The following is a 13,945-nucleotide window of genomic DNA, read 5'->3' as shown; positions in this document are numbered from 1 at the left end:
GAATAACTGCTGTTTGATTGAAGTTTACTATTCTTGACAAGATAGCGATAAACTTAATGTGCCTTGCCATCTTAACCTCCTGACTATTTTAATTTGCCTTCGCTGCAAAATCTTCTTATATTGCTTGACATTAACAAATGTAAGTCCTTTTACATTAAGAGCTTTGTCTTGTTCACATACATGAGATTCTATTCTCCTTGCTGAGACACCTATTTGATGCGCACTCTCACGATAATTCCCAATCCTCTTCTCACAACTTTCCTCTAACACTTCCAATGAAAGAGTGTGTTCGTCTCCTTTATATTCTGAGAAATCTATTGGTAGATCCACCTTCTGCATTGATGTTTTCCACCATATTATCTGATTTTGATGTTTATGAGTTTATCCTCCCAGTTGGCAGAGTTTGTTTTTGTTATCAGTAATAACCATCAACAAACACAGTAATAGACAATAACCATTTTATCTTGCATTTGACCACCTCGCCAGCAAAACCCCGTCCCGACCACTAAAAGAGAATATTGGTTATCCTACAGCATTGATAATTCTCTTTTGTAGTGTTTGGCATACAAAGCATACAAAGTGTTGACAAGTTTCAACATGCCGACTATTCAATCATTTTTAACTAAAACGACAGTTAAACTCCAAAACAAAGTTTAACGAGGACAAGCGAAAGGAGTTCACTCAAATTCCAGGAGGGCATTCTAAACACAAATTGTATGACTCTGCATTCTTCTACTTGAAACCATACAAAGGAAGAGACACGAATCCAAAATAAAATCGAAGAATATCACACAAATGAACAGTTAATGTTTGTTTCGATCTTTAAACATGCCGATTTTCGATGTCATCGATGTCAACGATGTGGTGAACGAATATTTATATGCTCTCTTAAATTTAATATTTTAATTTTATTAATAAAACATATTGCATATAATTTTGGATGTTTAATAGTAATTATTATTTTTGGATTAATTATTTGGAGTCTATAATCTTTAAATGAGAATATTATATTAGTAAAATATTTCAAATAGTTCAAAATTAGATCAGAGAGAAATAAGAGTAGGACAATAAATATTTTTAAAAATTATAAGACTCACAATATAGACTAGGAATACCATGCTAATGTATACAATAATTTGGACTAATATGTTTTAAATCTTTTGGACCTGTTTCAATTATTTGTATTAAATATAGACTTGTAATATGTTCATATTATTTAAAATAATTCATAATAAGCATGCAGGAAATATAGAAAAGATATTAGCTTAACTAAAAATGACTAAAACAACCAACATGACGATATGTTTATACAATCTTCTATCACTAAAAGATGAAATGAATTTTTAAAACACAAATGTTAGTATACTATTCAAACATATTTCTATATTTCAATACTTGCAATCATTTATGCACTAACTTTTTTTAATAATATCTACCCTAACATCTAAAAAAAAAGGCCAAGTTGAGGGTCATAAGAATCCTCCTCAATTGTCTTGAACTTTCTCTTCATTTCCATGTCTTATATAGAATATAGAATATAGATTTAATGAAAATGATCTAGAAGGAATAGATAAAGAATTCATAGATTCCAAGGTTCGTCTCAAACACATAATATTAGTTTTCACACAAAAAAAATCTCAAATTGAGGCTTTAGACCTTAATAGACCTCTCAAACACATTTCCTTAATCCCTAATAATTAATTTTACAAATCCTAGAGCCAATACATTATTGTATTTTAAAATGGTAGCTAGACAATTATTTGAGACAATGTCCTTCCTACAATATACTTGTTTTGAAGTGTTTATATTTATGACCATGCCTTCTACTTTATTTAGATTCATCCACAAGATACGTAAAATTTTCTCAAATATGAATATCCATCCATGGTGACAACTAATAAAATATTATAAATTTATTCAAGTTCATTCAATGTAAGGGTGCTAAGATGATGCAGATTATTCTCACATCCTACAAATAAACAATGTCTACCATGTATAACAAAGGAAATAAACATAGTAAGACAAAAATAAACAAAGAAATCAAATCGCATTACCCCATGATTTTTAGTTTATTATTGTGAATCTAAAAATTACATTTTCCAAAAGTAAACCTATGATAATTGTTATCTATTTTTATTCATACATAGCTCTAAGACTACCTCCTTAATAGAAAGATCAAACCCTAAATTTCTTACTTTTAACAAAAATTAGATACCTAATTTAATTATCTCCTAAGAAGATTACAAAGTGTAAAAAAAAACACTTCGAAAGAGTAAGAATCAACTCCTAATTTGACTCCTACATAGAATACTTAGAAGTAGTTGTTAAGAGATAGTTCACATCATTCTCCACTTCTTTTAAAATTTTGAACCTCCTGATTTAAAGCCCATTTACATGTATACACCTCAACAATTAAAACACTAAAAATATCAACAACCTAACAATTATTTTTTTGGCAATGTGAGATTTTCCTTTTATCCTAGGATGCTACTGCATGACACATCCATAAAAGATTTTGGAAGAGGTAATAGAACCATCCTTATTGCTCGAAAAACCAAGCCACAACATTCCCTTCCACCAGATTAAATATCTCTTTAAATTATCATATTTTTTCTTCTTCCACTTCCAACCTCTTGTTGGCATAGAGAAACTCCTCCTTTGCGAATTGGTGTTCTTCCTTTATTCCTAGCTCCTTGAAGACTTAGGAATTATCCTCCATTGAAAATCATCATTGATTTTTACACCATTTGTATCATCTACATATAAATCAATTAATATAGAAATAAATTTAAGGGAACAAAAATCTCCCAAAAGTGATTTCTCCTCTTCTGCATTATGCCATTTAGGAACACTTTCTTTTTCATATTTTGTGAGGTGGAATTTAGTTCTTAGTTCAATGTGATGTTTTTTTTTTTTAAATTCAATTTAAACATTGTTCTTCGTACCATAGTTGTTCATATACTTACTCTCTCCCTCAATTATCCTTGTTCCCTCCTTAGGGAAGTGATGATCTTCTACTCCTTTTTATCACTATCAAGATCCTCTACATATTCTTCTAGCTATTTTTGATAAGTTGTGTTCTCTAAAAATATTAAATCGTCATCACAAATGGGGATCCCAAATATTTCCATCTCTAGTGCAGCTTCCTCTACAACACGGACTACTTAATCCACTACTACAACAATTTGGGACTCGTCTTGTGTTAGGTTGCATTCCTTCTCATTTTAGTCTCTCAAGTCTTCTCTCTCTACATTGTAATCTTCAATGCCTTCCCATTATTAGGGGTAACACAACTCTACTGATCCATAAAACTCAACCATCTCTTCATCTTCAACCCATTCAACCATTTTTTTCTTTCATTGACTCTTGGAAGATCTCATTCAAAGGTATTTTATCCATTTCTTCAATGGATCCTATATTTCCTTGTTCTAATCGTTCCACTTCTTGTCTAATCCTTGACTCGATGACTTTCTGTTTTGAGAATGGCTCTTGTCCACAAAGTGAATATTTATTATTACCATTATTTTTCACATTCTCACAACTCTTCAGTGTCTTTGATGTAGATTTATTTCTCTTTGGCTTTTTGTTATTGCATGCCTCATAATCTTCTGCCATGCACCATAACTACTCCAACTCAAACTCTAATTATTGTAGCTCCTTTTGCTCATATTTGGTTTTCTTTTGTTTTCACCTTTGTCTTCCTCTTTCTTCCAACTTAATTCTTCTCTTCTTCACATCATAATATAACTCCATAATTTTTTATATTTTTTTCAACCCCAAAAATAGAGCTACAGCTCTATTCTCCTTTCTTGGACATAAAATCTCCTACATCCACTTATGCATATGAAGATAGTTAGACATAATATTTTAACCATAACAGGTATCCAAATAATAAGGTATTAATTGCTAGAATTTATATCATCTATCTAGATCAGGTGATGTTTTCAATAACTTCAAATAACAACAACACATCTCTAATCATGTAATTTAAGAAAATATATAAAAATTTCATGACAAAGGGATATAACAGCCTACCTATCCTCAAGAATTATTTTTAGTCCTTTGCCCTTATTACGAAGTTTTACTAGAACAAATAATGTATTTTCATAATATTTGAATTATTAAGATCTTCTATAAAATCCAATTGAAACCTTTTCAATGTAATCTCCCTATTTATTGTCTTCTTACACAACATCCCAAGTACTTTGAAGAATAAATAGTACATAAATGACGTCCCAAGCTCATATAGGCATCCTATTTTTCTCACCTCGTGATCTTTGAACATCACGCGCTAATTATCATCTACGTAATTAAATTAGATTTATAAAACTTAGGATTCGCAGAGAAAATAGTACACCTAATCCGGCTTTTCTCATACTCGACATTTACATTACAAAGATATAATAGAAAAATAAATAATGAATCATATTCTAGAAGAGGCAAGAATCATGGTATGCTGACATCAACCCAATTTATTTGTGCTCATTGGCTTGGTGAGAAAATCTATAATATTAATTAAAGCATAAATATTCTATATTATGACTTTGCCACCCTCAACCATGTTCTATATTATGATAAGCATGATACATTTAAGTTTTTAATAAACATATAACATTCTAACTATTTATAAAATCTCTAACAATATATTCTCTATTCCAAATTCATCTAAATACTACATTTAATTTATCTAAACTAATGTATTTATTATTCAGTTTTGAACTCTTAATTTTAAACTTAAGCTATATTTAATTAGTTAGTTTTCTTAAAATATTTATGTGAGTTACATTTCATTTTACCACAATATCTAAACTATATATTTCTACCATATGAATATCAAACAAATCAATATTTCAAATATTTCATTATGTAGGCATTGAATTTACATACTCCCATTTCTATGAACTTATTAACTTTCTAAACTTTTCAAATTTTCACTAGGATTTTTATTTATTTTATAAGAGAAGTTAATTAATTAGACATTAATTTGAATAGGGTCGTATCTTTAAAGAAAGGTAAATTTGAAAGTATATTGAAATGAACATGATAGCAGAAATCAACTCTTCAATATCTCTTGCTTGATAGTCTTGTTTATGTTTATTTCAAAGTTTAATCTCATATCATATAACAAATTCTTATCTACTTTTTTTTTAATATATATACTCTTATTTTATAGACACTTAGTTAAAAAGAAGTTGTCAACATACCGATTATTCAAACTGATGGTTTGTAATTTACATTCTAGTCTTGACCCCACCCCACCCCACCCCACCCGACCCTACCCTACCCTATATACTTATCTATTTCCTTATCTCTATCTTAAACTCTCCCTCTATACTTATCTATTTCCTTATCTCTATCTTAAACTCTCGCTCTATTTCTTCCCCTCAATCTATTTATCTCTTTATCTCTATTTCTTTATTTTTATCTCCCTCTACTCTCTCCATTTCTCTATTCATCTCTACTTCTATCTATTTTAAAGTAACCATTTGCATCTCTTGTTTAAAAGGAAATGCTACAAAGTGTGACAAGTCAACATGCCGACTATTCAATCCTCACGGTTTTTTCTTAATCCTTTGTGATGCGGCACCACTTTCCAACTAAAACGACAATAAAACTCGAAAACGAAGTTTAACGAGGAAAAGTGAAAGGCCTTCACACAAATTTCAGGAGTGCATTCTAAACTCAAATTGTATGACTCTGCATTCTTGTTCTTTTACTTCAAATCATACAAAGGAAGAGACAATCGAAGACTATCAAACCAATCAACAAGTAATATTTGTTTTCATCTTTAAAGATTTAAGCTAAATTTCATGGCCGATTTCAATGTCATCGATGCCAATGATGGCATGGACCAATATTGGTTTGTTAAGTTTGGTAAAGAATGTCTAATACGTAAAGTGAGTATATCATCTCCAAGACCATACTACTCTAAAATTGACGAATATTTGTGTCGATCTTTAAAACCGTCCAAAATGGACCGGGGATTTACAGGTTATAACATACTCGGCTGTCGATATCATAGATATAATTGATTATGTTTCTGTTTCCCTAAAACTAAACCTTTCAAGAGCGGACAATGGATAAGGCAAAAGTGTGATTAGCGAAGTAGAAACGTACAAAATTATTAACGCCTGTCGATGTAATACATGAAATATATTTCTCTTGCAAATATATATAAGATAGTGAGTGAGTGGTCATCATATAACAATGACTAGGGGTTTCGAGAAAGGAGAAGAGAATGGGGGGATTGAAATGGGTGTTGTTGGTATGCTGTGTAATGATGATGACAATGTGTACAAGTGCGAGTGAAGGGCGGGGAAGAATGACGGTGAACAGCTTCGAGAAAGGAGGAGATGGAGGCGGACCTTCCGCTTGTGATGGGTACTTCCATTCCGACAATGATCACTGGGTGGCTCTTCCTCCTCCCACCTTTCATCACAACTCCAACTGTTTTCGCAAAGTGAAAATGAGTGCGCGAGGGAAGTCTACGGTGGCCACCGTCATCGATGAATGCGCGAAGCCGTGTAAGGATGACATCGTGGACGCCTCTGAAAGTGTTTGGAAAGCCCTCGGCGTGCGCCACTTCGATAATGACTTCGGCCTCATGCCCATCACCTGGCATTTCATCTCCTAGTGATCATCCTCATTCCGGAGATCATCCTCATTCCTCATGCCCATCACTTGGCATTTCATCTCCTGATCATCCTCATCCTCATCCTCGTGCATAATAATAACCTCAATCCACTTTACCACCTATTCTGCTTTGTCTTAGCTACTGTTCCATAATAATAACCTCAATCCACTTTACCAGCTATTCTGCTTTGTCTTAGCTACTGTTTTCTTTTTCTTGCACACGATCAATCCATGAATTACTTCTCTAGTTGTTCGCTGCTTTTTAGGTTTTTGTTTGTGTTCGAAGGTTCATACCTTTATTGCTCGTTCGATCTTTTGCACTTAATGGCAAGAGATTCCTTATCAATTGGTATGATCATTGTGGCATTAAAAATATTTTCAAAGATAGGTGGTTGATCGTCTTCAACCAGCCTCTTTAAAGTAATTGTGAAGTTTGGGATATCCAAATGAATGGAAGAACATGTTAGATATTTATCTTGGAAATACCTTAGCAATTGTGAAAGAAAAATAAATTGGTACAATCATATATTGTGGTGATGCATTATTAATCTAATTTTTCATGAATGAAATAAGTCATATTGAGGTCGACTATTATTTCATATAAGGATTTATAGAATATTGAGAAATCAAAGTTCTATTTCGTAGATCTAAGAAATAATTCACAAATAATTTTACCTAGGATAATTTTAAATTTCTAAGAAGTATTTTGAGTATCATGAGTATAAGGACAACAACTTTAAGCCTTTGTAGTCACTTCATATGTAATTAGTTTCAAAGATCTTTAGATTATAATGGATAATCAATTTTAGAAAGCTTACAAAGTTAGCTATGGAGGAAATATATAATGGCTTTGATAATATACAATGGGCATGTTGCAAATACATAAGTTTGAGTAAAAGCAATAAAATTTTGACGTCTTCCATTTCTTTCCAAGATCTCTTAGATTGAAAGATGAGTGATCTCTTAGATCGAAAGAAATCTCTTCCTGCACTTCATTTATTTTCCGAGGCTCTGTTATTAGCATCTAGATCTGTGTCCATTTTTTTATAGAAAGAATTTTGGAGGGAAATTAATTATTAGTAGATGGAAATCAAAATGCAGTGGATTTATTTTATTGGGAATAAGGAGGTAGTTGATAGAGAATAAAGGAGAGTTGAAAAATATTGGTTTTAAGAAAAAAAACAACTCCAAAACATATATGTAGAATAATAACAACAAATCGAATAAGGTGAATACATCTAGTAGTTCTAGAGAGAACATATATAACAACAACTCTATACAGAGTATGAACAACAACAAATAGAACTACTTGTAAATATTTTTTAATATCTATTTGGAAATGCTTTATACACATTTTTTATAAATAATAATTATATTACGTGAGTTTGAAATACAAAAGATTGTTGGTAATTATTAGTAATCTAAATATGATATAAACAATAGGTGCAAGCAGCGAAGTTCCTGTCGAGCAGTGACCGGAAGGAAATGTGGTTGTTTGGTGTGGTGAAGTAGTACTAAGATTGAATGGATTTTTATTTTGATTTAATCATAAGTCAAATTCGGATAATTATAAATGCAACTATCAGAATCATTGGGAAAGAAGAAAGCATATATCAGCATATGCAATATCTGTGGATTTCCTGACTCTTGAACTTTTTTGTGGGCTTCCTCATTGCTTTGTGCTTTTGCATTCGAAAACCTGCAAAATTAACAACATGAATATTAGCACAGCCAAAACATTTATCTTTGGTGAGGCCCTCCTCCTTGCTTTGAAAGAAATAAGTTAGATTTGCAATTAGTTTATAAAATGATAAAATAGGTCACTCCATATTCACCGACAGAAACAAATCGATGGTTGCAAAGAGTGCAATCGTCTTGCATTGCCTGACGATGGTTGTAAACAGTTGATGAATAAATTGAGGTCCTCAATCTCATATAAGAAACCCCTTTGACGTAAATATAAGTAAAACCGTGAAAGCCAAAATATTTGTTAAGCCTTGGAATGATGAATAGACCATGTGTTGACGTGAGGTTAAAAAGATTATAGTTTACGATGTTAAAAGGATTAAAGTTTGCCACGCTAAGACAAAATTTAGAAGGATTTAGTTTAGGATAACGTGGCATATTTACTGAGGCATACACTAGTCTGTCCTCTTGGAACAACCATTACGCACCGCCTGAGGTGAATTGCGAACTAGAAGGTAAATATTAGAAAGACCTAGTCATGTATGCAATTTAGCCATGCAAACTTATAGTTATCTACCATAAAAAACTATATGAAAAACTATCGATATTTTCCAGATTTTTCTACCGCATGTTATGAAGACTTTCTATTATTTTCTAAGATGTAAATATATTGGTGTGTGCAATATAAAAAAAATTCACATCTTTGTGTGTGCCGTAGCACATATGTATATGCTATTTTCAGTCTTGTTTTTTTGCCTCTGCCACCTGCATGTGGTATCAGAGCAGAAGTCAATTTTTCTTTTAACAAACCGTAAGCAAGGATTCATAGCCGTTGTCAAGTCTTTGACGAAATATATCGTGGGAGATGAACGAGATCATTGCTAATGTATAAAGATTGTTGGTTAGAAGAAGATCGTTGTTTTGAAGCCATAGTCAAAATCAGAGATTGCAGATTTTAATGCATGCAAAAGATGCTGTAGAAGATATAATATGGAGAAGCACTCAGATCCGTAAGTATATTGCTGTCCTAGTTGTGGTTTTGAAGATTCCATTGTAGAATATTATTTTGGCAATACAAAGGGATGGCATTAGACATTTTTCAACCTTTAGTTCCAATCTTTTCTGGTAAACATTATGATAATTGGGCTTATAGAATGAAATGAACGTTTGATTCATATTAGTTATTAGACAAAAGAATAGAAGATCTTTGCAAATACTTGTACAAGGATAGGATGATACAATTGTTGGAAGGATCAAGCCTGCAATTATAGCCAAACAAGCTTGGGACATCCTTGAAACAACATATCAAGGTACTAGTAAGGTAAAATTGCTAAACAACAAGCTCTTAGAAGAGAATTTGAAAATCTACAAAATGAAAGATTGTGAATCAATAGACCAATTCACATATCATGTTACAGATTCGGTTAATCATAAGGCAGAATAGTGATGAGCTAACAGATCAAAAGGTTGTAGAGAAAGTTTTAAGAAGTTTACCTAGAAATTTTGATTCTATTGTTGTGGTAATTGAGGAATCTAAGGACTTAACTACATATTCTATAGATGAGTTGGTTGGTTCTTTGAAAAATTATGAAGACATGTTGAACAGGAATGATAGTACCTCATTGGAGAATACATTCAAAACAAAAATGACATTTGATAGAGGCAGAGGAAGAGGAAATTGATGATTCAAAGGAAGAGGAAGAGGAAGAAACAATCATCAAAGAGAAGAAAGAAGAAGTCCAGATCGAGGAGGAAGGAGAAATCAAAATTTCAGCTCAAGGGAACACAATAACAATCAAGTATCACAAAGGTTTGACAAATCAAATGTGCAATGTTATTACTGCAAGAAGTATGGTCATCATTACATTCCATGTAGCTCAAGAAAGTTTAAATAATATTTGGTTTCTAGATAGTGGTTGTAGTAGTCATATGACTGGAAATAAGGATTTTCTTGAGAACTGGATACTTCAATCAGATTTGAAATCAAATTCAGTAATGATAACATTGTTGAAGTCATGGGCAAAGGTGCAATTAATGTGATAACAAAATTTGGTAAGAAGACTATTCCCGATGTTTATTATGTACCTGGTTTGAAGCATAATCTTATAAGTGTAGGACAACTTATTCAAAAGGGTTATAGAGTTTCTTTTAAGAATAATATTTGTACTATATTTGATATTTCTCCAAGTAACATGGTGATTGCAAAGATTGAAATGACATATAATAGAATGTTCCCACTTCGCATGAAAAGTGAAATGGTGGAGGAGATTGGAGCAATTTTGAAGGCATCAAGTTAAGATCAATCATGGGTGTGGCATTTGAGGTATGGTCATCTAAATTTCAAAGGATTGTGTTTGTTGCAAAGAAAAGAAATGGTAAGAGGTTTACCCCCTATTGAAGCACCATTAAGTTCATGTGATTTAAGTTGTATTTTGGATAAGCAACATAGAGAGAGTTTTCCAAAAGGAATGTCATATAGAGCATGGGCACCCTCAAAAATTGTGCATACAGATTTATGTGGTCCAATGCAAACACCATCATTAGGGGGGAGCATTTATTTTATAACATTCATTGATGATTTTAGTAGGAAAACATGGGAACATTCATTGATGATTTTAGTAGGAAAAACATGGGTTTATTTTCTTAAATATAAATTTGAGGCATTTGGAAAGTTCAAATAATTCAAAGCATTGGTTGAGAAACAAAGTGTCCTATCCATCAAGATATTGAGATCAGATAGAGGAGGTGAATACAAGTCAAATTAGTTTTTTTTATTATTGCAGGTATCATGGAATAAATAACTAGTTTACTACAAGTTACACACCTCAAAGATTGTTAGAGACATGATTCCACAATAGGCATGGAGTGGTAAGCATCACAGTGTTTCTCATTTCAAAGTATTTGGTTGTATTGCATATGCACATGTCCCTAAGGAAATAAGGAGTAGGCTAGATGATAAAAGTGAAAAATGCATCTTTATTAGCTATGATGAACATTCTAAGGAATATAAGTTGTTTAATCCTATAACCAAGAAAGTTATTGTAAGTAGAGATTTTGTATTCAAAGAAAAAGAATCTTGGGATGCTAATATAGACAAGACAATTACAGGAGCTACAACAATATCATATGATGAACAAAGAGGAAAATACCAAGGAGAACAATCACATGAACAAGGAGGAAGATCATCAAGAAATTCATGAGGAGAAAACTCACAAAGTCAAGTTGAGCAAGGAGAATCATCAAGCCCATAAGTAAGTAATGACTCAAATCCTACACTTGCATCATTGAAACCAAGATTAAAGGGCAATTAGATTAGAAGCGTATAAAATTTTTATGATCAAAGTGACAGGATATACATGCAATCAAAGTTTTCTTTAATCGCTCAAGATCCTATATATTTTGAAGATGCAATTAAGGAAGTGTAGATAGGAAATGTGGAAATCATCAAAGCAAGTATAAACATTAGCCTAGCTCAATCACGAAAACTCAATTGCAATGACAAATCCTAATTACATTCAATAGAGATGTATAAAAAACAAGACATTTAATTCAAATGCAAACCATCGCAAATGTGAATATCTCCTCTAGAAATCTCCATTGTCCTTCTTTCTCCTTCAAATTACTTTGTTTTGTGGATCTCACCTTCAAGTGCATAAGTATAATATGAAAGAAAGATTGACAAGAAGAGACGACAACATAAGGGTACTAGAAGCATGATTGATTCGACCAGGGATCAGGGACCTTGATTGAAGAAATTCATCCAATTTATAGACAAATTGGAGAAAAGACAAGATTAGCATGAATTTGATTTGAATGGAAATTGCAAATCAAGAATGACAATTATGACAAATTATGACAAATTGACACTTTCTATGCAAGATTGATTGATTGACAATTATGACAAATTGCTATGTCAAAATTGATTGATTGTCAATTATGACAAATTATGACAAATTTGCTATGTCATTCTCATGAAATTAGGAGAAATATAGGAGAAAATTGAAAATTAGATGAATTAGAAATTAGGAAATTAGAAAATGAGGAAATTAGGAATTAGGAAAATTAGAAAATGAGGAAATTAGGAATTAAGTGAATTAATTAACAATTTTTCATTTATTAATTTAATTCACAAAAGAGGGAGGAATTAATTAGCCAATTAAATGAACATTTAATTGCGATGAGAAGACTTAGGATAAATAAACTATTTAACCTAGAGGGAGAAATGACAAACAAGGTTAAATGAATAAATCATGAAACCCTAGAAGATGAATTAGAAATGCAAGGATGACAATTAGGTCTTGACAAAAGATAATTGATGCAGGGTCGATTTGATCATGATTCAGACTGACAAAGGACCAATGTTGATAAATGATTAAAATTGGTTGACAAATTGACCAAGATTGACAAAGAGACCAAATTGATAAGTGCCAATTGACATGATTGAAGAGGACAAGGATCGATGACAAATCGATCGCAAAATGACAAAGATGTAAACATCTGTGGTATCACTGTCTGAACTGCTTGTATTTGATTCGGAGCTTGGGTCCCAGAATGACTCTATCCAAGCATTAGGACATGTTTTAGGAGGGGGAGTTATTTCATGTTTGTCTTCCATAGGCAAATCATCAGGGTCAAGGAAAACATTGTCAAGGGCATAGGAGCTAGAAGAAAAAGAAATCCACTCCCATTCATTGGAATCAGTTTCGGGTCGGGTATCCTCAAGTATTGTTTCATCACCAGAGTCACGCCCCTTTCCACACATGGTCACTTTGGTAGACGAGGGTCCAATTCACAATGGTACAAAACCTAACCCTACAGTTGGAGGTCGCATCTTGGGTATAATAGGTTCTAGCCTTCCATTCTTGTTTGGGCCTAAGCCACTGCAGCCATCATATCCTTTCTTCTGCAGCATAGTAAATCCTTTGCCGTACTGTTCCACCAGCAACCTGACAGGTGGGGTCTCAGTTGGATCCTTATAAATCCAATCTATGACATCATCATCTAAAGTTTCTTTGTCAAGTTCACCCCATCTTGTAAATGTAGTGGGAGGTTGATATTGAATAACTACCTTGGGTGCCTTTTGCAACAAATGTGGTTTACCATATGATTTTGGAGATATTGGTAAATTCTCGATGAGGAATGTTTGATCCATTGAATATTCTCCGCATCCTTGGTCCTGTATCTTCAATTTTCCTTTGACAGCATCTAACAATTCTTTAGGATCCACATAACTATGTGAGTGGGCCTCTCTATTGACTGGGACTTGCTGCTGAGGGGAATCCCTTAGAGTAGCACAAAATTGAAATGGATTAGGATCTCCTGGAATTGTTATCTCAGTTCCATTGTAAGGATATTTTAAACATTGATGATAGGTGGATGGAACTGCTTTCATTGTGTGGATCCATGGACGGCCAAGAATCATATTATAAGGGAGATCGAGGTCTAAGACCTATAAGAAAGTGTTTTCTGTCACTGGACCGACTCTGATAGGCAATGTAGTTATCCCTTTAGATGGGCGCTCAGCATCATCATATGCTTTGATTGTTATTCTTCTGGAAGCATCAATGTCATTTTTTGTATAACCAAGGCCAATGACCACTCTCAAGGTACAAATATTAAGACCTGA

At 32.7% G+C, this 13,945-nt stretch overlaps 1 protein-coding gene across 1 annotated transcript; it reads left to right on the top strand.

Moving 5' to 3' along the window:
• The first annotated feature begins 6,322 nt into the window (after positions 1-6,322).
• LOC131874425 (putative ripening-related protein 6) lies at positions 6,323-6,634 on the top strand. The gene has a single exon (XM_059217803.1). It carries the CDS (start codon positions 6,323-6,325, stop codon positions 6,632-6,634), a length of 312 nt encoding a protein of 103 aa, XP_059073786.1.
• Positions 6,635-13,945: the final 7,311 nt, after the last annotated feature.

This window comes from Cryptomeria japonica, chromosome 3 (assembly GCF_030272615.1).
Source record: "Cryptomeria japonica chromosome 3, Sugi_1.0, whole genome shotgun sequence".
Taxonomy (NCBI): Eukaryota; Viridiplantae; Streptophyta; class Pinopsida; order Cupressales; family Cupressaceae; genus Cryptomeria; species Cryptomeria japonica.
This window is presented reverse-complemented; position numbering and strand designations above follow the sequence as displayed.

What these genes read in the sequence shown, in the direction of transcription:
- LOC131874425 (XM_059217803.1), top strand. Translation starts at nt 6,323, where the DNA reads ATGACGGTGAACAGCTTCGAGAAAGGAGGAGATGGAGGCGGACCTTCC.